This window comes from Carassius auratus, unplaced genomic scaffold (assembly GCF_003368295.1).
Source record: "Carassius auratus strain Wakin unplaced genomic scaffold, ASM336829v1 scaf_tig00214211, whole genome shotgun sequence".
Classification (NCBI taxonomy): Eukaryota; Metazoa; Chordata; class Actinopteri; order Cypriniformes; family Cyprinidae; genus Carassius; species Carassius auratus.
In genome coordinates, this window is record NW_020527560.1 from 184,340 (window position 1) to 210,733 (window position 26,394).

At 41.1% G+C, this 26,394-nt stretch overlaps 1 protein-coding gene across 1 annotated transcript; it reads left to right on the top strand.

Moving 5' to 3' along the window:
• Positions 1-1,074: 1,074 nt before the first annotated feature.
• Positions 1,075-14,222, top strand: LOC113091545 (myosin heavy chain, fast skeletal muscle-like). The gene is made up of 40 exons (XM_026257124.1): positions 1,075-1,125; positions 1,277-1,489; positions 1,618-1,761; positions 1,831-1,987; positions 2,335-2,362; positions 2,466-2,577; positions 2,667-2,759; positions 2,846-2,909; positions 3,014-3,112; positions 3,196-3,299; positions 3,467-3,605; positions 3,688-3,806; positions 3,922-4,071; positions 4,159-4,329; positions 4,405-4,705; positions 4,963-5,033; positions 5,113-5,200; positions 5,281-5,398; positions 5,504-5,627; positions 5,991-6,127; positions 6,212-6,467; positions 8,572-8,814; positions 9,088-9,264; positions 9,362-9,507; positions 9,593-9,683; positions 9,786-10,175; positions 10,253-10,379; positions 10,476-10,594; positions 10,715-10,911; positions 11,003-11,186; positions 11,269-11,434; positions 11,532-11,656; positions 11,862-12,170; positions 12,277-12,480; positions 12,575-12,700; positions 12,843-13,013; positions 13,536-13,640; positions 13,729-13,824; positions 13,940-14,071; positions 14,205-14,222. The coding sequence occupies exons 2-40, from the start codon at positions 1,289-1,291 to the stop codon at positions 14,220-14,222; spliced, it is 5,802 nt and encodes a 1,933-aa protein (XP_026112909.1). The 5' UTR covers positions 1,075-1,125; positions 1,277-1,288.
• Positions 14,223-26,394: the final 12,172 nt, after the last annotated feature.

Here is a 26,394-nt window from a genome sequence, read left to right on the forward strand (position 1 = left end):
GGTCAAATAATTCTTCACTGTGGCTTGGATGTGTAACCTAAACTTAATAATACAAACAAGAGCTCTCACTGTGCTATATTTATGATTTGTCCATATATGAACATGCTGTTTATAACTTTGAGAGTCATTATATGACCATGAAATAAGATCCGTATGTGCAGTGATCACTGAGGTTTAATTGCCCAAGAAAAGCCTGCCAGATATATGTATATATTTATTTCTTTATTTTTTCATTTGGAACGACTGTTACAGTCCATCTTTGGTAATTAAAGAGGAAATAATATAGATGACAAATGTCAAAAAATAAATAGTTATTAATATGACAGTTGCCCAGAACAGAAGTCGTATATTACCAGTTTTCAAAAGTTAAAACTTTTAGTCATCAAATTGTGCCAGTCTTGCTTTCACCTCTAAAATTAAATAGTAATGACAGTTGACTGCTTCTTTGGATCTGAACCAAGTTGCTCCTCTTTGCCAAGATTGAAATAAGATACAACATTGAAATAAGACCTCAGTGACATCAAATTAAAGATTGTAAACAAACACATACACTCAGCATGAACGCCTACATTAAAAAGAAGAGACACAACATAAAACATGGACTGTTAAACTTTTATATCCTATAAGTGTAGTATCCAAATGTCTATGATTAATATGTTATTGCTTTAAAATTAAAACATATCAACATCATGAATTTAAGTATAGAAAGGCTGTTCAGTTGATCTAAACCATGAGAATAATTAAAATATCACATGTTCCAACAAACCAATGAAACAAAAGAAGGACAACGTGTTGCTATTTTACACTAGGACTGAAATGCATCATCATAAACCATGTAGAATAACATTACCAAATCCAGCTGAACAGTTCAGCTGAGTCTTCAGTAAAGATACTATATAAATGACAACCTCTGATTGCAGCACAGTTGCCCATCAAAACTGGTGAGTCACTATCTATCTATCTATCTATCTATCTATCTATTTACCAATAATTACATATATATATATATATATATATATATATATATATATATATATATATATATATATATATATATATATGTAATTGTTATTTTTCAGAATCCCGAACTTGACAGCTGCAATTTCCATCTGAGATTAATACAAGGTAAAGAACTTCCCAGCTGATGGTGACAATATGATATGTTTGGATGTTTCACAGGTTGGAATGTATTATGAGAGTTAAAAGTTAGACAATGACAATCAAAAGTGAATCTAATGAAGTATATCAGCATGGTGATGTCAGTTGTACTCCACAGTAAAGTACAATCATGGGAGATGGTGAAATGGAGTGTTTCGGCCCGGCGGCCATTTACCTCCGGAAGCCAGAAAGAGAGCGACTCGAGGCTCAGACCGCCCCCTTTGATGCCAAAACAGCATTCTTCGTGACAGATGCTGCGGAGATGTACTTGAAAAGTACTCTTATTAGTATAGAGGGTGGCAAAGCTACCGTCAAAACTCACTGTGGAAAAGTAAGTATCATAGATTTTTAAAAAAAACTATTTTATATGTGACTGTGCTCGAGTCTTCAGAGGTTAAAGTTTGTCACTTTAATAGTGTAGAAATATGTGTACAAAAGTCTAAACAATGTTCATTACAGACCGTCACAGTAAAAGAAGATGAAATCTTCCCAATGAATCCTCCCAAGTTTGACAAAATGGAGGACATGGCCATGATGACCCACCTCAATGAGCCTTCTGTGCTGTTTAACCTCAAAGAGCGTTATGCAGCATGGATGATCTATGTAAGTTAATCATAATTTATTCCTGGAATAGGGCAGCAACATTGTAAAACTGGACGATCTCCATTTCAGACCTACTCTGGTTTGTTCTGTGCCACTGTCAATCCATACAAATGGCTCCCAGTGTACGACGCAGTTGTTGTGTCTGGATACAGAGGCAAAAAGAGGATTGAAGCCCCACCTCACATCTTCTCCATCTCTGACAACGCCTACCAGTTCATGCTCACTGGTGAGTGGACTCCAGCAGTCTCGACAAATAACAGTTAAAAAGACAATGGAAAAATACTTTTGATAAAAACTAGCATGAAGTATTAGTATATAATTCATGGTCTATACATTTCTGTTTTGACAGAGTTCATAGAAAAGCTAAATTTACTCCAAATTCTTCATAACAACCATTATTTTGTCTTCTATATGTACTTATATGATTAAAAAACTGAAATGTTAACTTTGGGATATAACCTATTATCTAATAATAAAAAGGAAAAAAAATAAATAAAAGATTCATAGCTTCAAATTAATACAGAGTGCTACCTATTTTATATACCCTGTTAATATTTCATGGTTTAATTTCAGATCGTGAGAACCAGTCTGTCCTGATTACGTGAGTAAATATTATTCTTCTGACACAACCTGAAGCTTTTCAATTATAATTGTAAGTCAGTAAAAGATTCATGACTAAATGATGATATCATATAAATCTCCAGTGGAGAATCTGGTGCAGGAAAGACTGTGAACACAAAACGCGTCATTCAGTACTTTGCAACTGTTGCGATGGCTGGTCCAAAGAAGACAGACTCTGGCCCTGGAAAAATGCAGGTTAGTGAGTATCTATTCTAGACAGTGTTATTGAGGACAGTGTTTGTGATTCACCTCATGACTGCCCACTGTGCTACAATTACGTCTAGGGATCACTGGAGGACCAGATCATTGCAGCCAACCCTCTGCTGGAGGCTTATGGTAACGCCAAGACTATAAGGAACGACAACTCCTCTCGTTTTGTAAGTTGCACCTATGAATCATCATTAATAACATCATAAATTTTCAATCACCAACAGCTGAGCTTTTATCTATGTTTTCAATCTAGGGTAAATTTATCAGGATTCACTTTTCGGGCACTGGTAAACTGGCAAAAGCAGATATTGAAACTTGTAAGTCAACACAGCTTGCAGCCAAACATTTTATTTGGAGTATAAGATGTGGGTTAATCAATTGAACACAATGTCTTTTTTCCTCTTTTTTTTTTCTTGGAAAGATCTGCTAGAGAAGTCAAGGGTAACATTCCAGCTGTCTGCTGAAAGGAGTTACCACATCTTCTACCAGCTCATGACTGGACACAAGCCAGAGCTGCTCGGTGAGAAATCTACAGGATTGTGTTTTTTACTTATTTCTATGCTTGAGAGCACTGGCAACATACTGCACTTCAATTCTTTACAGAGGCCCTGCTCATCACCACCAACCCTTACGACTATCCAATGATCAGCCAGGGTGAAATCACTGTCAAGAGCATCGATGATGTGGAGGAGTTCATTGCCACAGATGTATGTGGACAGCTGAAATAATATTATTAGTAGTAGTATTTTTAGATTTATGCAACATTTATAAGCAAACAAACATCAGAAAATCACCAGCTTGAACTGAATACTGCATGAAACGGTATAAAATACACCAATAAACAAAATGATTTACTTTGTCTGTGTAAAAACAGACTGCCATTGACATTCTGGGCTTCAATGCTGATGAGAAGATCAGCATCTACAAGCTGACAGGTGCGGTGATGCATCATGGGGCCATGAAGTTCAAACAGAAGCAGAGAGAGGAGCAGGCAGAACCTGATGGCAATGAGGGTAAGATCAAATTTGAGCACAAATTAACATATAAATGGTCACTTAAATAGCAACAATAATGCATAAAACTCTGCTTCCCTAGCGGCTGATAAAATCGCCTACCTCATGGGCATCAACTCCGCTGACATGCTGAAAGCTCTGTGTTACCCCAGAGTGAAGGTCGGGAATGAGATGGTGACCAAAGGCCAGACCGTACCACAGGTGATGACTTCATCAACACATTTTACTTGTGGATATAGTGAGACATGTCTCAGACATAGTCATCATGAGAAGTAAGGGTACTAATATAATCTACAATGACCTTTGAATTTGTCAGGTGAACAATGCAGTCTCTGCACTCTGCAAGTCTGTCTATGAGAAAATGTTCTTGTGGATGGTCGTCCGTATCAATGAGATGTTGAACACGACGAATCCTAGAGAGTACTACATCGGTGTGCTGGACATCGCTGGATTTGAGATCTTTGATGTGAGTATCAGTCATTAATGTCTCTGAAAGAATCAAGACATAAAAGACAACAGTCAGTTGCAATAATTGCTTCTGTTGAATTATCAGTTCAACAGCTTGGAGCAGCTTTGCATTAACTTCACAAATGAGAAACTGCAACAGTTCTTCAACCACACCATGTTTGTTCTGGAGCAAGAGGAGTACAAGAAAGAAGGCATTGATTGGGCGTTCATTGACTTTGGTATGGACTTGGCTGCCTGCATTGAGCTCATTGAGAAGGTAAGAGGATATTCGGTAAATAAATATTACTATTCTCACTGTGCCTGTACTTGAGTGTGAATATTTCTTCAACAGCCAATGGGTATCTTCTCCATCCTTGAAGAAGAGTGCATGTTCCCAAAGGCTACAGACACAAGCTTCAAAAACAAGCTGCATGACCAGCATTTGGGAAAATGTTCAGCTTTCCAGAAGCCCAAGCCTGGGAAAGGCAAAGCAGAGGCCCACTTCTCTCTGGTGCACTACGCCGGCACTGTGGACTACAACATTAGTGGCTGGTTGGAAAAGAACAAGGATCCACTGAACGACTCTGTCGTCCAACTTTACCAAAAGTCAGCACTCAAAGTGCTGGCCTTGCTGTATGTCGCTGCGCCAGAAGGTACAAACAACTCTGTTTCCACAAATCTTTTGTGTTTAAATTATATACAAGCCACCTGCTTTCAAAAACTAAACAAGGAATGAGGTCATCAGAGAGCAACAAACTATGTGATCACAGATTTTGGAGTTTCAAAACATGAAGTATATCTATGCAAGAGAATAGTTAGATTCAACAAGATGTAAATATAAATTTATTGAAGGGCTTACTGAACAGCAACACAATATTAACAGAAAAAAACTCCTGTCATTGATATACAGCAGAGGCAGCTGGAAAGAAAGGAGGCAAGAAGAAGGGCGGTTCCTTCCAGACGGTGTCTGCAGTTTTTAGGGTAAACAGATTCTCTCTCTTTTTGAAGTTTGTGAATTTTTCACCATTACAGATTCGATTAATCACAAACATTTCCACAGGAGAACTTGGGTAAGCTGATGACTAACCTGAGGAGCACTCACCCTCACTTTGTGCGCTGCTTGATTCCTAATGAATCCAAGACTCCAGGTAATCTTGAACCTTGAAGACTCAAATACATCACAGTTTTGATAGAAATGTCTGGAACCTTAACGAAATTTGAATTTCAGGTCTGATGGAGAACTTCCTGGTTATCCACCAGCTCAGGTGTAATGGCGTGCTGGAGGGCATCAGAATCTGCACGAAGGGTTTCCCCAGCAGAATCCACTACGGTGACTTCAAGCAGAGGTACAGACATCTTTTTTCAACTTCTTACTTAGAGATGATGTATTACCTAATCTTCACTTCATTACATATTCACAAGAACACTACTTTCCCCTAAATGTCCTCTAGATACAAAGTATTAAACGCTGCCGTCATCCCTGAAGGACAGTTCATTGACAACAAAAAGGCTACAGAGAAACTCTTGGGCTCTATTGATGTTGACCACAACCAATACAAATTTGGACACACCAAGGTGAGCTGTTCAGCAAAAACACCATGTGGACAAAACTATTTCAACTCTTTCCTTCTAATTTTTTACTCTGCTACAACACAATGATATTGTAGAGAATTCTGAAGCTTTTGACTAGGAGTTTGAACGGACACTGTCATGCCTCCTCAAACTGCTACATCAAAAAAGAAAGAACAGAATACTCTCAAATGTCATTCTATTTTATAGTATTGAACTTATATATAAGTTTATCAGCAACCACTGTAATTACAGGAACAGCCAAACTTAATTATCATTAGGGCCATATCCCAGGCCACATCAATGCTGAAAATAACTTATTGGCTTCTTCAACACTACAGCACTAATTTATTACAAATGTTCTTGTAGGTGTTCTTTAAAGCTGGTCTGTTGGGTACTCTTGAGGAGATGAGAGATGAAAAACTATCAAGTCTGGTTACCATGACTCAGGCTTTGGCCCGAGGATATGTAATGAGGAAGGAGTATGTCAAAATGACGGAGAGGAGGTACAACTTACAATAATGTTTGGAACACAACTGTTTAGTAACACAGTGTGATAAAGGCTGATTTACTGATTACAATTTTCACAGGGAGGCAATTTATTCCATCCAATACAACATCCGCTCATTCATGAATGTAAAACATTGGCCATGGATGAAGGTGTACTTCAAGATCAAGCCTCTTCTGAAGACTGCAGAGAGTGAAAAAGAAATGGCATCAATGAAGGAGAACTTTGATAAAATGAAAGAAGATTTAACAAAGGCATTAGCTAAAAAGAAGGAACTTGAGGAGAAAATGGTATCACTTGTTCAGGAGAAAAACGATCTTCTACTGCAAGTAACTTCTGTGAGTATTTCACCTACAGTTATGAACATAAGTAGGGATGCACCAATATGAACATTATTGACCGATACCCTTAACAGATAATTCTTTAAATATGAAAGCCAAGAACTGATATGTTGGCCGATAAATATCAATCCACCTTTCAAAGAATTTATGAGAGCTTGATTACCAAAAAGTCTCACCATTAAAAGGTATTAATATAGCATATATATATGCACCATGGACAGTAGTGTAGCAGAGTGTGTTGAAAGACGTTAATCATGTAAAGACTATAGCCAGAGATCAATACATATCAAAATCATTAAATATTATCATTATTAAGAGTACTTGGCATTTCCAATTAATGTAGACCTGTTATTTTCTGGCTAGTAATATTATGTTACTTTTATTATCAAATTAATATTAGAATGAATTTGCTTCACAAAAATTTCATAGTGCATCACCCCATAACTGACACGCTGTGACGCTATGATAAAAGAAAATGGCTATAAGCATAGGCTACTCTTCACTGAAAATGTTTTAATAATGTCTTTTAAAACAGGTTTATTATAGCCTACAACAAGTCATAGCCCTACAGCTTGAATAAAATTTTTACACTTCAGTAATACTTTATCAATGAAGCAAAAGAGCAGCTTTATTTCATGCACCAACTTTCAAAAACAACCTGTTCAACAACAAAAAGTTTCTTCTCATTGTTTTCACTCTGTTCGGGCCCCAAGAGAAACATTTAAGAAATAAATTAAAACAGATACCATATATTAGAATATTTGTCTCTCTTCGTTTCTGAGAGAATACGCACTGTTAATACGTTGTCAGATGCCGAAAGTGCAGACAGTTTTTACTTTAACTATCATGTTGAAAGACGTTCACCAGCATAAATTTGACTTGCACATAGTTTGCACGTTGCTTGTATGATATCCTCTGGCTTTCCTTCATGGTTTAAAACAGAAGTAGCCTATTTCCAATACTGCAATACACCTGCGCTACAGCTCGAATAGTCAGATGTGTTGTGGACACACTCTGAACATCCTGAAACACGGCAAATAAACCCAAATAATTCACAACTTTCTTTATTACGGTAATATTCTCTTTATAATATTGTGTTTATGAGATTCCCAGTTATAGTTATTAATATTGTACATTGCTGTTCAAGCTGCGTGTGCTGAAGCTGAGGAGCTGAATGAACACCAGTAAACTGAAGTGCTGCCTTCTTATTAAACACATGGAAACGCATCAAATATTCAGATATTTCTACAACATAAATATCATATTACAACATATTTACAAAAATATGCAAATGCACACGTGACTTGAACTAAGTTCTGTTCTAATCAGAATGTGTAACTTCTGTTGTGGATGCGCTCTTGGCACTGAAATATGGAAACCTAACCGAAAGAATTCATAACGTTTTATTATAATATTTTTCTCATTATAATCTGCACATATATATATATATATATATATATATATATATATATATATATATATATATATAAAATCTCATTCATAGTTATTAATGTTGTAAACTGATGTTCGAGCTGCGTGCACTGAGCTAAAGATTATCACCAGCAAATTGAAGCGCTCTATCAAACCTCTATAGATTATAGCTTAAACAAATGCATTCTATATGAGAAAAATCTGATTTATATGCATAAAATAAACACAATACTACAACGTACAATTGAACAAAAGACTGTTAATGCACAAGCGAACTTAACTGTGCTATTCACGTGTGTATCTGTTGTGATTGTGCTCTTCCCTTAACAATGCACTATAATACAGGCGAACAAAGATTCTGTTACATTATTTTACAGTAGCTAATGATCTCATTATAATATTATAGACTTGCCATGCACATGCTGCAGTTCACTGTATTTTCCATTTCAAAGTGATTCAAATAATATTTCAAGCAATTAAAAACCATCATGGTGAACAGTGCACATCTGGAGTGTCTCTGCAGGAAATAATGCATTGTTTATCAGCTCTAAGATATCGATCAAATTCTCTTACCGGTCCGATAAAAATAACAGAAAAATTCTAATTTATCAGCCAATATATCGTGAATCCCTAAGCATGAGTCATTAACTATATCCATTCCAATGAACAGGAATCTGAAAACCTCAATGATGCTGAGGAGAGATGTGAAGGGCTCATCAAAAGCAAGATCCAACTTGAGGGCAAACTCAAAGAGACAACAGAGAGACTAGAAGATGAGGAGGAAATCAATGCTGAACTGACTGCCAAGAAGAGGAAACTGGAGGATGAATGCTCTGAACTGAAAAAAGACATTGATGACCTGGAGCTCACCTTGGCAAAAGTGGAGAAGGAGAAACATGCAACAGAGAATAAAGTCAGTATATATATATATATATATATATATATATATATATATATATATATATATATATATATATATATATATATATATATATTGTATACATTAAGTCATGTTTTCTCCCTTTTTTCCAAACCATGACAAACGCCAGTCTCCCTTTTCAGCAGAATGCGATAAATCTGCTTAACCAGTCGTAGTTTTCCTCCTTGGAACCAAACTCTTAGTATACACTGCTGATTATGATTCAGGCTCTTGGTAATGAAACCAGTAATTAATGTTTCTATTTAGGTCAAAAACCTGACAGAGGAGATGGCCTCTCAAGACGAGAGCATTGCCAAGCTGACCAAAGAGAAGAAAGCCCTCCAAGAGGCACACCAGCAGACTCTTGATGACCTTCAGGCAGAGGAAGACAAAGTCAACACTCTGACTAAAGCTAAGACAAAGCTTGAGCAGCAAGTGGACGATGTAAGATGTTTCGCATAGGAATAAGACCTTGAATCAATAAGAAATCAAATTTATTGCTCTATACCAGATGTTAATGTTTCAGTTTCTGTAACAATAGCTTGAGGGCTCATTGGAGCAAGAGAAGAAACTTCGTATGGACCTTGAGAGAGTCAAGAGGAAGCTTGAGGGTGATCTGAAACTGGCCCAGGAGTCCATAATGGACCTGGAGAATGAAAAACAGCAATCAGATGAGAAGATCAAAAAGTGAGTGGCCATCAGATTTTGAACTTTACACAACTACACAAAATGAGTATTTGGCACATTTTACAAAACACTACTTTCAAAACAGGAAGGATTTTGAGATAAGTCAGTTTCTCAGCAAGATTGAGGATGAACAGTCTTTGGGAGCACAGCTTCAGAAGAAGATCAAAGAACTTCAGGTAACACTAGCTCTAATCTTTCTGATGTGAAATAGTGAAGTTAGATGCATAGCTGGAAAAATCCATATACAAATATCAGTAAAGAAGCCATTTTTTATTTAGGCCCGTATCGAGGAGCTAGAAGAGGAAATTGAGGCAGAGCGATCTGCTCGTGCCAAAGTGGAGAAGCAGAGAGCCGATCTTTCTAGGGAACTTGAAGAGATCAGCGAGAGGCTTGAGGAAGCTGGTGGTGCCACTGCTGCTCAGATTGAGATGAACAAGAAGCGTGAAGCCGAATTCCAGAAGATGCGTCGTGATCTGGAAGAGTCTACCTTGCAGCATGAAGCTACAGCTGCAGCTCTCCGAAAGAAGCAGGCAGACAGTGTAGCTGAACTCGGAGAACAGATCGACAACCTCCAGCGGGTCAAGCAGAAGCTGGAGAAGGAGAAGAGTGAATACAAGATGGAGATTGATGATTTGTCAAGCAACATGGAGGCTGTGGCTAAAGCAAAGGTAATGTCACTAGATGATCATTAATAAGTACAAAATCATCTTTACAAACATATTCATATAATCTTTAATCTCTTTAGGGTAATTTAGAGAAGATGTGCCGCACCCTTGAAGACCAGCTGAGTGAAATCAAGGCCAAAAATGATGAAAATAGTCGCCAGTTGAATGACATGAATGCACAACGAGCAAGACTTCAGACTGAAAATGGTAAGAGAGTAAGCTACACTTAAAAACTCTTAAAACAAAATTGAGTTAAAATATTCTGTTATTATATTTAATGCTAATATCTAACTTGTTTCTAAGGTGAATTTAGCCGTCAGCTGGAAGAGAAAGAAGCACTTGTTTCACAGTTAACTAGAGGAAAACAGGCTTTTACTCAGCAAATTGAAGATCTCAAAAGACATGTTGAGGAAGAAGTCAAGGTAGAGTTGCAAATATTAGTGTTTTGATAATCAAATTATTTTTTATGTTTTTCTTTTTTAAATCCAAGCCATCGTGTAGATAGTAAAGTGTTTAATATCCCAAAATGTGCCGCCCTATAGGCCAAGAATGCTCTGGCCCATGCAGTTCAGTCTGCCCGCCATGACTGTGATTTGCTCAGAGAGCAGTACGAGGAGGAGCAGGAGGCCAAAGCTGAACTCCAGCGTGGAATGTCTAAGGCCAACAGTGAGGTGGCCCAGTGGAGAGCCAAATATGAGACTGATGCCATCCAACGCACTGAAGAGCTTGAGGAATCCAAGTAAATACAGCAAAGAAAAAAGTCTTGAGTACCCTACATTTAATTTCACAAATATTAGTAAGGTTGCATCATTTTATACTACTTTCTTCAGGAAAAAGCTGGCACAGCGTCTCCAGGATGCTGAAGAATCTATTGAGGCAGTGAACTCCAAGTGTGCCTCTCTGGAAAAGACCAAACAGAGGCTGCAGAGTGAAGTAGAGGACCTCATGATTGATGGGGAGAGGGCAAATGCATTGGCTGCCAACCTTGACAAGAAGCAGAGAAACTTTGATAAGGTAAGAAAGATGTGGATAATCTTCAAATCTAAACCTTGAACCATGGACTTGGCTAATTAACAATGATTACATTTTTCCCCAGGTCCTAGCAGAGTGGAAACAGAAGTATGAGGAAAGCCAGGCTGAACTAGAAGCTGCTCAGAAAGAAGCTCGTTCTCTCAGCACTGAGCTTTTCAAAATGAAGAACTCCTATGAAGAAGCTCTTGACCACCTCGAGACCCTGAAGAGGGAGAACAAGAATCTGCAACGTAAATGCCACTTTTATTTTTACAGCAAGGATTTTAAAAAACAGAGATGTCTACAAAAACAGAAAATGATGTACAATTGATTTTTAAATACTTTCAGAGGAGATTTCTGACCTCTCTGAGCAGCTTGGAGAGACTGGAAAGAGCATTCATGAGTTAGAGAAAGCCAAGAAGACAGTGGAGTCCGAGAAAGCAGAGATCCAGACTGCACTAGAAGAAGCTGAGGTGCCATTCCTTTGCTACAACACTAACATCACACCAGTACTTTGAACAATATTAAAACATTGTATTTATAGTGGTTCAAAACCTTAAATGAATGTAATTATTTCCTTCTTAAACAATCACAAATATACCTGCCATAACTCCGGAGCCATATAGTATGATTTTACAAGTTTAAACAGTAAGTAAATTATTTCCTTTTTGCTTGCAGGGCACCCTGGAGCATGAAGAGTCCAAGATTCTCCGTGTGCAGCTGGAGCTGAACCAGGTGAAGAGCGAGATTGACAGGAAGCTGGCTGAGAAGGATGAGGAGATGGAACAGATCAAGAGGAACAGCCAAAGAGTGATTGATTCCATGCAGAGCACTCTGGATTCTGAGGTCAGGAGCAGAAATGATGCCCTGAGAGTCAAAAAGAAGATGGAGGGAGATCTGAATGAGATGGAGGTCCAGCTGAGTCATGCCAACCGCCAGGCTGCTGAGGCCCAGAAACAGCTCAGGAACGTCCAAGGACAACTCAAGGTATTTCTCTGTAGAATGAGGAGTTTAAGTGCTTGATCATAGGAATATGACACATGAATTAACTGAAGAATGACATGCAACTAACAAAGAAAGAACATTTCCACAGGATGCCCAACTGCACCTTGATGAAGCTGTCAGAGGACAGGAGGACATGAAGGAGCAGGTGGCCATGGTGGAGCGCAGGAATGGCCTGATGCAAGCAGAGATTGAGGAGCTGAGAGCTGGCCTGGAGCAAACAGAGAGAGGACGCAAAGTGGCTGAGCAGGAGCTGGTGGATGCCAGCGAGCGTGTGGGACTGCTGCACTCACAAGTACAAAAAGATTATTAAATACTAAGAGCAAATTCAGATTACACGATAAATAATTAGTTAAATATACACTAAACTACCTGCTTAAATCCTGCAGAATACGAGTCTTATTAACAGCAAGAAGAAGCTTGAGACTGATCTGGTCCAGGTTCAAGGTGAGGTGGACGATGCAGTCCAGGAGGCCAGAAATGCAGAGGAGAAGGCCAAGAAGGCCATCACTGATGTGCGTGTTTGCATTATGTTACTCTATGCTAATTTAAACAGTTATTTGACTTTGTTTAGTTGCATGTGGTAGCAAAGAGAACATTCATGGAAGCTAATTATATCTATATTAGTTAGCTCGTTTTAATTGACCTATATTTCAGGCTGCCATGATGGCTGAGGAGCTGAAGAAGGAGCAGGACACAAGTTCTCACCTGGAGAGAATGAAGAAGAACATGGAGGTGACTGTCAAAGACCTGCAGCACCGTCTTGATGAGGCTGAGAGTCTGGCCATGAAGGGTGGAAAGAAGCAGCTCCAGAAACTGGAGTCCAGGGTAAATCACTGGCTAAATACAGTCTTAGCGTGTACTCATACTAGGAGCGGGTGTCTTCTAATGAGCCAGAGTGCGATTATACAATGATTATGGAATCAGATGACACTGATGGAGGAATTTGCAGCTATACTCACAAAGTATTAATAATGTTTATCAACAAGGTGAAAACCAGACCTGTTATTGATCTATATTATTCAATACTCAAATTAACTAAAAACTGCTACTTTTCAAGTAGTAATATATGTTTTTTTGTATAAAATATGATAGTAGTGCACACACAGTAGCTGTCCAATGCTCCAGTGCAGTTAGCAACCACACTACATACATGTGTATCACACCAGAGCCCAACTGAACCATGCTCTGGCTCACCTCTTCAAATGAGGTACAGAGTGATCACACTAGTCAAAAGAAATTAACTTTGGGGGTGCTCGGGAATGGTTCAGATCGCCTAGTGTGAGTAACCCTTAGATGAACTGGCCATAGCAGAGATTTCACAGTTATAACAATAACTATGTACTGAAGGTGCATGAGTTGGAGGCTGAAGTTGAAGCTGAACAGAGACGTGGTGCAGACGCTGTGAAAGGAGTGCGCAAATATGAAAGGAGAGTGAAGGAGCTCACCTACCAGGTAAAACTACACACAAATTAGATATCTAACACCTTTCATGATTGTATACATTGTTTAAACAAGACCATGAACAATTTTACACCCAAAGACTGAGGAAGACAAGAAGAATGTGGCTCGGCTGCAGGATCTGGTAGACAAGCTACAGCTGAAAGTGAAGGCCTACAAACGCCAAGCTGAAGAAGCTGTAAGTCTAATGTCACATGTCTTGAGTTTGTAGCTTTGACATTATCTATTCAATACACTCAGTGACATGAGTGCAATGCTCTGAAAGGATTGGATATCTTGTGTAATCCTAACAGGAGGAACAGGCCAACACTCACCTGTCCAGGTACAGGAAGGTGCAGAATGAGCTGGAGGAGTCTCATGAGCGCGCTGACATCGCCGAGTCCCAGGTCAACAAGCTGAGAACCAAGAGCCGTGAAGCTGGGAAGGTAACAACAGATGAACTCTTCAACTTTTCTCTGATTATACAGAAAAAAGTTACTTTTTTACATAAAATCTAAGAAATGTTTTAAACAAAATGTTTTCAATTAATTAATTTATTAATTTTTTGCTTTTTTTAAGACTAAAGTTGAAGAATGAAGACAAGAAACTGCACATACAAGCAAGCATATGACTGACTTGTGTTGAGTTCTTCTGTGTCCATTAAATGGCAGAGTTTGACTTTGTTCTTCATTATTTTTCCACTTTCAAACTTCATTACATTAACTGTTTTAAAAGACAACTCATGAGGCATGATATGACAAAGAACACAAATGCAGAGTACTGAAACTGGGATAGTGACATAAAGAACCCAAAAATGAAAAGAAGGGGAAAAAAAACTAAACCGGAAACAGCCTGAACTTCATAACAAAAATGTGAACTTATCCTTATATGAGACTTTGGATGAAAGTGTCTGCTAAGTGCATAAGTGTAAATGTGTTGGGATTACCCAAAAGTCACTGGCAAATAAGAACACAAAATACTCAAGGAGACCAAAGAAAATGGGTATATTAATGTACTGTAAAAAAGGCATTACATGAAACCATGACAACAAAGGAAATACCAAAATACAAAGGAAAGGGGAAACATGAACATAAAACAGCCAGCCATATCACCCTGTAGCCCAAGACTGGTTTCCCACTGAAGCTAAGCAAGATTGAGCTGGTCAGTACCTGGAAGGGAGACCTGGGAAAAATAGGTTGCTGCTGGAAGAGGAGTTTGTGAGGCCAACAGGGGGTGCTCACCCTGTGGTCCCTGTGGGTCCTAACACCTCAGTATAGTGACGGGGACACTATACCATTAAAAGCACCTTTCTTTGGATGAGATGTTAAACCAAGGCCTTGACTCTCTGTGGTCATTAAAAATCCCATGACATTTTTCATAAAGAGTAGGGGTGTAACCCCGGTGTCCGGGTCAAATTTTCTCCACTGGCCCTTGTCAGTCATGGTCTCCTAATTATCCCATCCACAGAATTGGCTCTATCTCTCTTTCTTCTCCACCTGTAGCTGGTGTGTGGTGAGCGCACTGGCGCCAATGTACTGTGGCTGCCGTCGCATCATCCAGGTGGATGCTGCACACTGGTGGTGTTTGAGGAGAAGACCCCCTCACATGATTGTAAAGCAGTGCTGGGTGCACAGGTATACACAGTAAAGCCATTCCAAAGCATACCAAAATGTATGAACATTACATGCAGAGCCATTGAGAAAGTTACAAAAATTTTGATCTTCCTGCCATGCCTGCCAAGTGGTTCACGAAGCTCTCAATAGTTACAAACAACTCTGTGCTGCTTATATGTTTGAATGTGTTTATTCGGGACAGACAGCAGTTTAACTATATTTGCAGCAATTTCTCGTACTTATGTGCATTGATAACTACACTGACTTCACTTTACAAAATTATTAAATTCTTTCAAGTTATAAAAATACAGCATTGCTAAGTCCCATTAGCCCTTTGCAGTTATAGGTGACCAAACACCTTACCTGTAACTTTTAATCAATTAAATAATTTTACTATATTTTCATTCAGTTCTATTTAGTTATTGTTTTGAAAAGATTTTTGCAACTGAATGATATGTGCACCCATGAATGACCAAATAAAATATAACATTCTCTAATTGGTTTATCATTTATATTATTATGTAGCATTTAGGGTAAAAATTTACAAAAACATTTTTAAATTCCAGTGCAAAGAGAAAAATAATATTCATATGTGATTCCATGGTTTAACCACTAGATGCCAATATGGCCATTTAATAAATATAGTCTACATGTATTTAGCACTAGTCTAGTTGCTCCAAAGAGTTTGGCCATTCATAATTGCTTATTCCCTCAGCATTTAAGCAGGCTCGGGTAAGTCCACTGCTCAAGAAACCATCTCTAAATCCAGCGCTTCTTGAAAACTACAGACCGGGATCCCTTCTTCCTTTGCAAAGACACTTGAGCGAGCTGTATTTAACCAGCTTTCTATGTTCCTTGTACAGAACAACCTCCTGGACAACAACCAATCTGGCTTCAAAAATGGCCACTCAACTGAGACTGCTCTGCTCTCGGCTAGAAAGATGGGCATCTCTGGAACCTCACTCCTGTGGGTTAAGTCCTACCTCTCTGACAGATCCTTCAGTGTGTCTTGGAGGGGTGATGTTTCTAAGTCACAACACCTTGCTACTGGGGTTCCTCAAGGCTCAGTACTTGGACCACTTCTCTTCTCCATCTACATGACGTCATTAGGATCTGTCATTCAGAAGCATGGCTTTTCTTATCACTGCTACGCTGATGACACCCAACTCTACTTCTCATTCCAACCAGATGACCCAACAGTAGCTGCTCGCATTTCAGCCTGTCTGAGTGACATTTCTAGCTGGATGAATGACCATCACCTTCAGCTTACGAAGACAGAACTCCTGGTGATTCCAGCTAACCCATTGCTTTATCACAACTTCTCTATACAGCTGTGTTCGTCAACCATTACTCCTTCGAGAACAGCCAGAATCCTAGGAGTTGTGATGGATCACATTGCTACAACGACACGGTCCTGCAGATTTGCCTTATACAACATTAGGAAGATTAGACCCTATCTGTCAGAGCAAGCCACCCAACTTCTTGTCCAAGCTCTTTTTCTCTCCAGACTGGACTATTGTAATGCTATCCTGGCTCTTCCTGCATGTACTGTCAAGCCTCTGCGATTGATCCAGAATGCAGCAGCGAGGACTGTCTTCAATGCGCCCAAAAAAAAGCTCATGTTACTCCTCTCCTCATCAGGTTACACTGGCTACCAGTAGCTGCCTGCATCAAATTCAAGGTACTAATGCTTGCCTACAAGACGACCACTGGCATGGCACCAATATACCTAAACTCGCTGGTTAAATCTTATGTGCCCTCCAGAAGTTTTCGCTCTGCAAGTGAACGACACCTTGTGGTGCCTTCCCAAAGAAGTTCAAAATCACTCTCACGGACCTTTTCCTGGACTGTGCCCAGCTGGTGGAATGACCTCCCAATCTCAATTCGTACAGCAGAGTCTTTACTTATTTTCAAGAAAAATCTAAAGAATCATCTTTTTCGCCAGCCCTTATGAAACAAAAATATGTTGCAGTATATTGGAAAATATCATGTAATATATTAGGCATATATTCTTATATATATTTATTTTTTCCAACATATTGCAATATATTGAAAGCGGCAATCATTTGTATATTTTGCAATATATTATATAATATATGTATCATCAATATATTATTATATGTATTCAAATATATAAAATATTAGAAAATAAAAAGGGAAAATAATATATTACAATATATCACAATATATTTTAAGAAATATATTGGTAAATATATTTTCCTTTCGTAAGGGAGCACTTGACCAACTAATACTAGAACTTTTCCTTCTTTTCTTGTCTTTTCATTTATTAAAAAAAAAAAAAAACCTGGCTATACGTTCTGTACTAGACTGAGACTTGTCATGGCACTTGTATACTGTTGTTGTTCTCTTGTTGATTTGACTGCTTCTATTGTTCTCATTTGTAAGTTGCTTTGGATAAAAGCGTCTGTTAAATGATTAAATGTTAAATGTTATTTTTTTTTTTAGGTTTGTGCATAGACAACATTAAACACTTGATTTTAGTTTCATTTATATATATATATATATATATATATATATATATATATATATATATATATATATATATATATAATTAGTAAAGGTTAATTACTTACTTCCCAGTGTTATCAAAACTCAGGCAATTTGATAATACCTAGAATATCATTTTAATATTTCACAAGCTAGGACCATGCCACAAACAAACTAAGGAACTGGGGAAGAGTAGAAAAAGGATGAAGGGGTCGAGGGAATGGGATGAAGGTCAGGTTGATCAGGGCGTCTCAGGGTGGGGGTACCATCTCTAGCATATATTTAGGCCTGACAATGAGGACACCCCTGATACAACCTGATAGAGATAAAATGTGGGAGAAGGTTGACTAAATGGATGAGAAGGGAGGGAAGGGTGGGTTTGAGAGAACGAGACTAGCAGTGCAGTGTGACGTGGCCCGGTATATATGGATGTTCTTAGAAGTCAGGTGATTGTTTGGTTGTGCCCCAGCCCCAAACTTTAGTTAATACCAATTAACTCCATTTCAAAAGCTAGGACCACGCCACAAACAAACTAAGGAACTAGGGAAGAGTACAAAGAGGATGACGCGGTCGAGGGAATGGGATTAAGGTCAGGTTGATGAGGGCGTCTTGAATTGAGGGCTCAGAGAGACTCAGGGTGGGGGTACCGTCTCTAGCGTATATTTAGGCCAGACAATGAGGACCCCCAAAGATGGGAAGAGCTGAGTCAAGTGTGAGCTCGGAATGCCCGATCATACAGTGAGGACGCAGAGACTGATTAGTTCAGGTGTTAACGCAGGTTCTTGTTTTCGTAAGCCTTTAGAAGTAAGAAAGTGTGAGAATGAGAGAAGCTGGCGATCACAGACAGTGGTTATTTGAAGGAATAGATGATCCCCCAAGTAGGATTAAAGGTATGTGGGGATCTGAAGAAGGAATGACTGTAAGATGTTAAGTTGTAGATGGACAGTGGGTCAGTTGATGGGAAAGGAAGCTTTGACACAGTTCCAGGTGGAGTGGTATCGTGGAGATCATACAATTAAGAATAGCTTCTTAGAAAGCCTATTTGGTGTTTGGTCTGTGGTGCGACTGGCGAGAGATGCATTTATTTCAGAACGAAGTATAACTTCTGAAATGGGAAATGAGACGAAGAGCCGGTTTACGAGATTAAGGAGTCATGGTATAGGATTGCTTGGAGGAGGAATTGTTGTTGAGTAGATTAGTGGCCTATGCATTAATTGCATAACTACCAAACATAGTCATCCCTTTTTTATGGTTTCAATTTCTACTGCATAGAAATTTATCTACTGCTCTGAGCAGATGCGGGCTATTCAAACCCCTAGGATGGCTGTTATGACTATGGGATACGTTTCATAATGCTGTGGCGACTGATCGACTGTGGATTGTAGGAACTGAACTCTGGATGCTGTTCAGAATTGACCCGGCAGCCACCATATTACTGCCGAAGTCTATGATGGATAGGCAAGACTTGGCATTTAGTGGTATTGGCTTTGGTCGGCCAGTTCCATGGCTTGCAAGTGAATGGGTATTCTGTGGTTGTGATATAGTTAATGGTTGGAATGAGAGTGTCATTGAGAGAAGATAAGTTGGTTTGATTCAGTCTCTTCTGCTAGTGATCAGTCGACCATGTCAGGTTCTTGATAGGACTGCGGAGGTGCTTTGCAAGTCAGTCTGCTCGTGTTATGAGAGCAGGAGGGGTTGAGGATGAGAGGATATAGGAGGGGGAGGAGGTAGGGGAAGGTAGGGAGAGAGGAAGGGTGGAAGAAGGGATGTTGGGATGAGAGGATATAGGAGGGGGAGGAGGTAAGGGAAGGTAGGGAGAGAGGAAGGGTGGAAAAAGGGATGTTGGGATGAGAGGATATAGGAGGGGGAGGAGGTAGGAGAAGGTAGGGAGAGAGGAAGGGTGGAAGAAGGGATGTTGGGATGACAGGATATAGGAGGGGGGAGGAGGTAGGGAAGGTAGGGAGAGAGGAAGGGTGGAAGGAGGGATGTTAGGATGAAAGGATGTTTTTAAGTGGGGTGTGTTGCAAGAAGTAGGGAGAGAGGGGGAGAACAGAAAGAGGTTTGGGAATAGAATTGAAGGTTGAAGGGTCTTTGTGAGCAAACACTATAGAACATGCAATGTTCAATACGTCACTTAATCGCAGGAAGCCCCACCTTCTGAATGAAAGAACCGAACAGTAAGTCAGCGCGTCACTGCAGCTGCCAATAGAAGCTTCCCGGTTGCTATTGAAACAGTCAGCAGTCTTAGACATGCACTTAGGACTGCGCGTTCACACTGACTGATCTAGCCTGAATAAGATAACAGTGCTGTTGTTATCTGCGGGATGTCCGCATGAGGCACCACCGTGATGGTGTGGTTGGCTGCGGGCTCTTCCGCTGAGGTGCTGCCTTGGTGGTTGTTAACTGCATGATTGTTCGCCTGAGGCTCTGCTGTGGTGGTGCTGCTGTAGCTGTATGATCGTTTCCCCTGAGGCGCTGCTGGCGGTGCTGTTGTAGCTGTATGATAGTTTCACCTGAGGCGCTGCTAGCGGTGCTGTAATAGCTGTATGATTGTTCACCTGAGGCTCTGCTGTGGTGGTGCTGCTGTTGCTGTATGATAGTTTCACCTGAGGCGTTGGTGGTGGTGCTGTTGTAGCTGTATGATCGTTTCCCCTGAGGCGCTGCTGGCGGTGCTGTTGTAGCTGTATGATAGTTTCACCTGAGGCGCTGCTAGCGGTGCTGTAATAGCTGTATGATCGTTTCACCTGAGGCGCTGGTGGCGATGCTGTTGTAGCTTTATGATCGTTTCTCCTTAGGCGCTGCTGGCGGTGCTGTTGTAGCTGTATGATCGTTTCGCCTGAGGCGCTGCTAGCGGTTCTGTAATAGCTGTATGATCGTTTCGCCTGAAGCACTGGTGGTGATGCTGTTGAAGCTGTATGATTGTTTCACCTGAAGCACTGTTGGCGGTGCTGTTGTAGCTGTATGATCGTTTCGCTTGAGGCGCTACTGGCGGTGCTGTAATAGCTGTATGATGGTTTCGCCTGAAGCGCTTTTGGTGGTGCTGTTGTAGCTGTATGATGGTTTCGCCTGAAGCGCTGGTGGCGGTGCTGTTGTAGCTGTATGATAGTTTCACCTGAGGCGCTACTGGCGGTGCTGTTGTAGCTGTATAATTGATTCGCCTGAAGCGTTGATGGCGGTGCTGTTGTAGATGTATGATCATTTCTCCTGAGGTGCTGATGGCTGTGCTGTTGTAGCTCTATGATCATTTCACCTGAGGCGCTGCTGGCGGTGCTGTTGTAGCTGTGTGATCGTTTTGCCTGAGGCGCTGGTGGTGGTGCTGTTGTAGCTGTATGATCGTTTCACCTGAGGTGCTGGTGGCGGTGCTTTTATAGCTGTATGATCGTTTCACCTGAGGCGCTGGTGGCGGTGCTGTTGTAGCTGCATGATCGTTTTGACTGAGGCGCTGCTGGCGGTGCTGTTGTAGCTGTGTGATCATTTCACCTGAGGCACTGGTGGTGGTGCTGTTGTAGCTGAATGATCGTTTCACCTGAGGCGCTGCTGGTGGTGCTGTTGTTAACTGCAGGCTCGACCGCTGGGCACTGTAATGGTGGTGCTGTTGTTAGCTGTGTGGTCATCCACCTGAGGTACCACCATGGTGGTGGTAGTGATAGCTGCGGATTTAATAATGCTATTTGAGCAAAATGGTGGATGTCGGATTTGTTAGAGATAATTAGAAACGCAGGGCCATATTTCATGTAAACAGCTGAAGTTAGGGTGGAAAAAAGGATGTCAGGATGAAAGGATGTATGTGAGTGGGGTGTGTTACAAGATGCGGGGAGGGAGGGACGTTGGGAGGTAGAGAATGAAAAGAATAGAATTGGAGGTTGAAGGGAAACGTATTGCTGTAATCAGCTGAAAGGAAGGGTATAGGAATGGATGTTGGGATGAAAGTATGTTTTTGAGTGGAGTTTTGTGAGCGAAATGTGAGCATAGAGAAGAGAGATCAGGTTGAATGAGTGCAGGTGGAATTACGTCTTGCCTGCCGCTAGTGGGCGCTGTGGTTTGATGCTGTGGAAGAGAATTCCCATGACCGTCACGTGTAATGGACAGGGGGCAAGGAACTCGACCGGAAGTTGAAGTCGGGTGGGGGCTGCCATCTTTTAGCAGAACTTCACTTGCATTAGCATTCCCATTGACTCCCATTCATTTTGGCGTCACTTTGACAGCGAATAACTTTCCATCTGAGGCATTTAAAGACTCCGTTTGTCCATTATTTATTTCTAAAGATACACGACAATGTATAAAGGGCTCCATTACCTTCTATGTTACATTATGGCCCCATATAAACAGTTTTTGTAAAAAATAGGCTAACGATTGCGTCATAACCACTCGTCTCTCTGTCGCATTACCGTAGAGACAGGAGGAGAAGCTCGCAGGCAATTAACATAATATGGCGTACTGGCGTTACATTTTAAAATACTATACAAAATAATTAATCAGAATACTTAATCCTGCTCACTCACGACAAAGAACTCCCCGCTCAAGCTCGCCGTCTCTGCAAGATTAACGATGGCAGTTTGCATGCACAGCCACTTAGAAGATTTACATCTGTCAGACAGGTTGCTGACATCGTCAAGCTTCGTTTGAGTCTGCGCGTCAGAAACGGAAGTGCTAAAAAATGCTAAAAATGGGCTTCACCTGTCTCAATTGAGTTCCAATGGGTTCGCTGTGTCCATTTCTTTTACTGTCTATGGTAATGGAGAGTGGAGTTGCCGGAAGTGATGAAGGGCTCAAAGTTTGTCATGACAGAAGTTTTATTGAAACTAAATATAGTTGAAATAACTGTTTGTTATCTGCACGATTGAATTGGGTACCTTGGATTTAAGTGCGTGTTGAAGGTGACCCGTGATTCAGTTGTCCTCGGCTCTGGATTCTAGAAGAAATGCAATGAGAGCGCTGAGGAAGCGTGAGAGAGCGGCGAGACGGGAGCGAGAATTCAGTTTCTGCATTCACCACCCAAATGATGGCGAACTCGGCTCGCGGATCTCACTGACTGAGAGCAAGGAGGTTGGGCTCAGAATCCGCCTGAGATGAGCCTGTGAGTGGGCGCTCGAGACCCAGAATGTGGGCGATCGAATGCCACCACTTCTGAAAGAGACTGTGATCGGAATGATGAGAGGTGATCGTTGAGTGTCGTCAGTGACATTGAATCAAACAGCGAGCCGTTCAGACCAGGCAAGTACACCTGTCCTTCGAGAGAACGAGACTAGCAGTGCGGTGTGACGTGGCCCGGTATATATGGATTTTCTTAGAAGTCACGTGATTTTTGGGCGTGCCCCAGCCCCAAACTTTAGTTAATACCAATTAACTCCATTTAGCGCCCAAACTCTGGAATAAACTACATAACATTGTTCGGGAGGTAGACACACTCAGTCAGTTAGGAAATCTGGCCAGTAGCGGCACTTTATGATGCATGTTTTACTTAACGTTTATCATTAGATAACAGACAGTAATATTATGATTGCAGTTAGATGATATGAGAAACACCATAATAAGATACTAGTTGTCATATTTTTTTGTTTTTAGCCATTCTGCAATCTTTCTCTCCCTATAGGAGGTTGAATAAGTTTCAATGAATACAATACAGAGCTGAATGCAATTAGTTGCTTTGTGTTTTTTTTTTAAAACATTATTTTAAACCTTTTTCTGGGGGGGGGGGTATGCTTGCCTTTTGTAGAATTATATTACATTGTATAGTAATGTGAATATTATAAAATAACACTGAGAAGTAAGTAATTAACCTTGTTAATTTAATATATATAAAAAAATGAAAGTAAAATCAAGTGTTTATTATTGTCTATGCACAAACCTTAAAAAATAAATAAGCAATTATGACCGGGCAAACTCTTTTGAGCAACTAGACTAGTGTTAAATACATGTAGACTATATTTATTAAATGGACATATGGGCATCTAGTGGTTGAACCATGGCATCACATATGAATATTATTTTTCTCTTTGCACTTGAATTTAAAAACATTTTTGTCCATTTTTACCCTAAATGCTACATAATAATATAAATGATAAACCAATTAGAGAATGTTATATGTTATTTGGTCATTCATGGGTGCACGTATCATTTAGTTGTGAAAATCTTTTCGAAACAATAACTAAATAGAACTGAATGAATATACAGTAAAATTATTTAATTGATTAAAAGTTACAGGTAAGGTGTTGACACATGGCTAAGTTTGGTCACATAGCTGCAAAGGGCTATGAGAACTTTGCATTGCTGTATTTTTATAACTCCAAAGCATAAAATAGTTTTGTAAAGTGAAATCAGTGTAGTTATCAATGCACATAAGTACGAGAAATTGCTGCAAATATAGTTAAACTGCTGTCTGTCCCAATTAAACCCATTCAAACATATAGCCAGCACAGAGTTGTTTGTAACTATTGAGAGCTTCGTGAACCACTTGGCAGGCATGGCAGGAAGATCAAAACTTGTTGTAACTTTCTCAATGGCTCTGCATGTAATGTTCATACATTTTGGTATGCTTTGGAATGAATCATTTTGAAAGAAAACTTATTTTTAACTTTTGTTATGAATGAATGCAGCATTTATGTAGTGCTTTACTGTGTATAGCTGTGCACCCAAAGTGCTTTTGTGACGGTGGGTTTTGGGAAAAACACAAGGTGAGGGCAGGATCCAAATGCAAGTATGGTTTATTGTAACAAAAAGGTAACATACAAAATAAACAGTCATGAGAGACAAATAAAACCAAAAATGAAAGAGGGAACCGGAAGGAACGGGAACTCGGAGGAAGGGAGAAGGTAAAGGGAAGACTCGGGAGACGAGCACAATTCACACATAGGGTAAGGACTCCATACAGACAACAGAGAAAGACAGCTCTATATAGGGAGACTAATGACAAAGGATTGTCAGCACCTGTGCAATTTAATTGGAGTGCAATAACTGTGAAGACATGACCAGACTAGCGGAATTAAAGTGCCTATGGTGAAGTGCCTAAGGAGAAGTGAGCTCATTAGTGGACACCCAGGAAAACAAAGACTGACAGCGTGACATTACCCCCTCCCCTACTGAGCAGCTCCCAGATGCTCCACCTGAAAACCCCAGAAAACCCAACAGGAAAAAGAGGTAGGAGGGAGGTGAAGCGGCGGCGGACTAGGGGGAGGGAAGGAGGGTCAGAATACAGGGACAGGAGAACCAGAAGCATGGACAGACAGGGACAAACAACCAGGGAGAATGGAAAGACAAAAGACAGGACAACCAGGTAAAATGGAAAAAACAGAGACGGAACAACCAGATGGAATGGAAAGGCAGAGGCAGGAAAGTGTAACATAAAACAAGGAGTCCAGGAGGGTGGTGGACCGGCGGAGGATGAAGGGGAGGGTCGGAGGGCCAGGTCCAAAGAAGGAGATAAGAAAAACAAATGAAAACAAAAATATGGGTACATGGAGGACATTAGGTGATGCCCACCCGGGCGGAACAGAGGGCCATCACACCCATGTGGTCAAGGCGGAAACCCCCCCCAGGGCGGAGCGGAAGACCACCACATCCTCGTAGTCAAGGCCAGAGTCCCCCAGGGCGGAGCGGAAGACCACCATATTCTTGTGGCCGGCCCAATGGGAGGACGAAGATCACCAGTGACTTGACTCAGTCCTTGAAGATCACCGGTGACTAGCCTTGTCTCTGGAGAGTTCATGGGAACCTGACTCGACTCTGAAAGGTCAATAGTGACAAGCCCTGACTCTGGAAGGCCATCGGTAACTAGCCCTGACTCTGGAAGGCCATCTGTGACTAGCCCTGACTCTGGAGCGTTATCGGTGACTAGCCATGATTCAGGAAGGTCATCGGTGACTAGCCCTAGCTCTGGAAGGTTGACAGTGACTAACCCTGACTCTGGAGGGTCCACGAACACCTGACTCGACTCCGGAGGGTCAACCGGGAACTGACTCAACTCTGAACAGTCAATGGGCACCTGACTTGACTTAAGACTGCCTGTGGAGACGTGAGACACCTCTGCTTCGGGCACTGCCTCAGGAACGGCCTTGGGCACCGCCTTGGCCTCGGAAACTGCATCGAGCACCGCCTCGGGAACTGCATCGAGCAACGCCTCGGACTCCCGAACAGCAGAGGGCACCGCCTCGGCCTCTCGAACAGCATCGAGCACCTCCTCGGGAACGGCCTTGGGAACAGCATCGAGCACCGCCTCGGACTCCGGAACAGAATCGGGCACCGCCTCGGCCTCCGAAACAGGATCGGGCACCGCCTCGGGAACATCCTCCTGGACGGCAGCTGTCTGCTCGGGAATGTCCTCCGGGACGACAGTGGGCTGCTCGGGAAAGTCCTCCGGACTTTGAGGAGCGGTAGACGCCTGTCTCCTCCTCCTCCGTCCTCTATGATGGCGAGTCGGTGGCCCCTTGTCTGAAGACTCAGGTGTTGTATCGACCATCTTGTGCTGTGGCGTTGGGCTATCGGCCATCTTGTGCTGTGATGCTGGGCTGGCGGCCATCTTGTGCTGTGGCGCTGGGCTGGCGGCCATCTTGTGTTGTGGCGCTGGGCTGGCGTCCATCTTGTGCTGTGGCGCTGGGCTGGCGGCCATCTTGTACTGTGGCGCTGGACTGGTGGCCATCCTGTACTGTGGC

What these genes read in the sequence shown, in the direction of transcription:
- LOC113091545 (XM_026257124.1), top strand. Translation starts at nt 1,289, where the DNA reads ATGGGAGATGGTGAAATGGAGTGTTTCGGCCCGGCGGCCATTTACCTC. An exon ending in AAAAGCAGATATTGAAACTT is followed by an intron (nt 2,910 to 3,013) that starts GTAAGTCAACAC and finishes TTTCTTGGAAAG; the next exon opens with ATCTGCTAGAGAAGTCAAGG. An exon ending in GCATTGAGCTCATTGAGAAG is followed by an intron (nt 4,330 to 4,404) that starts GTAAGAGGATAT and finishes TTTCTTCAACAG; the next exon opens with CCAATGGGTATCTTCTCCAT.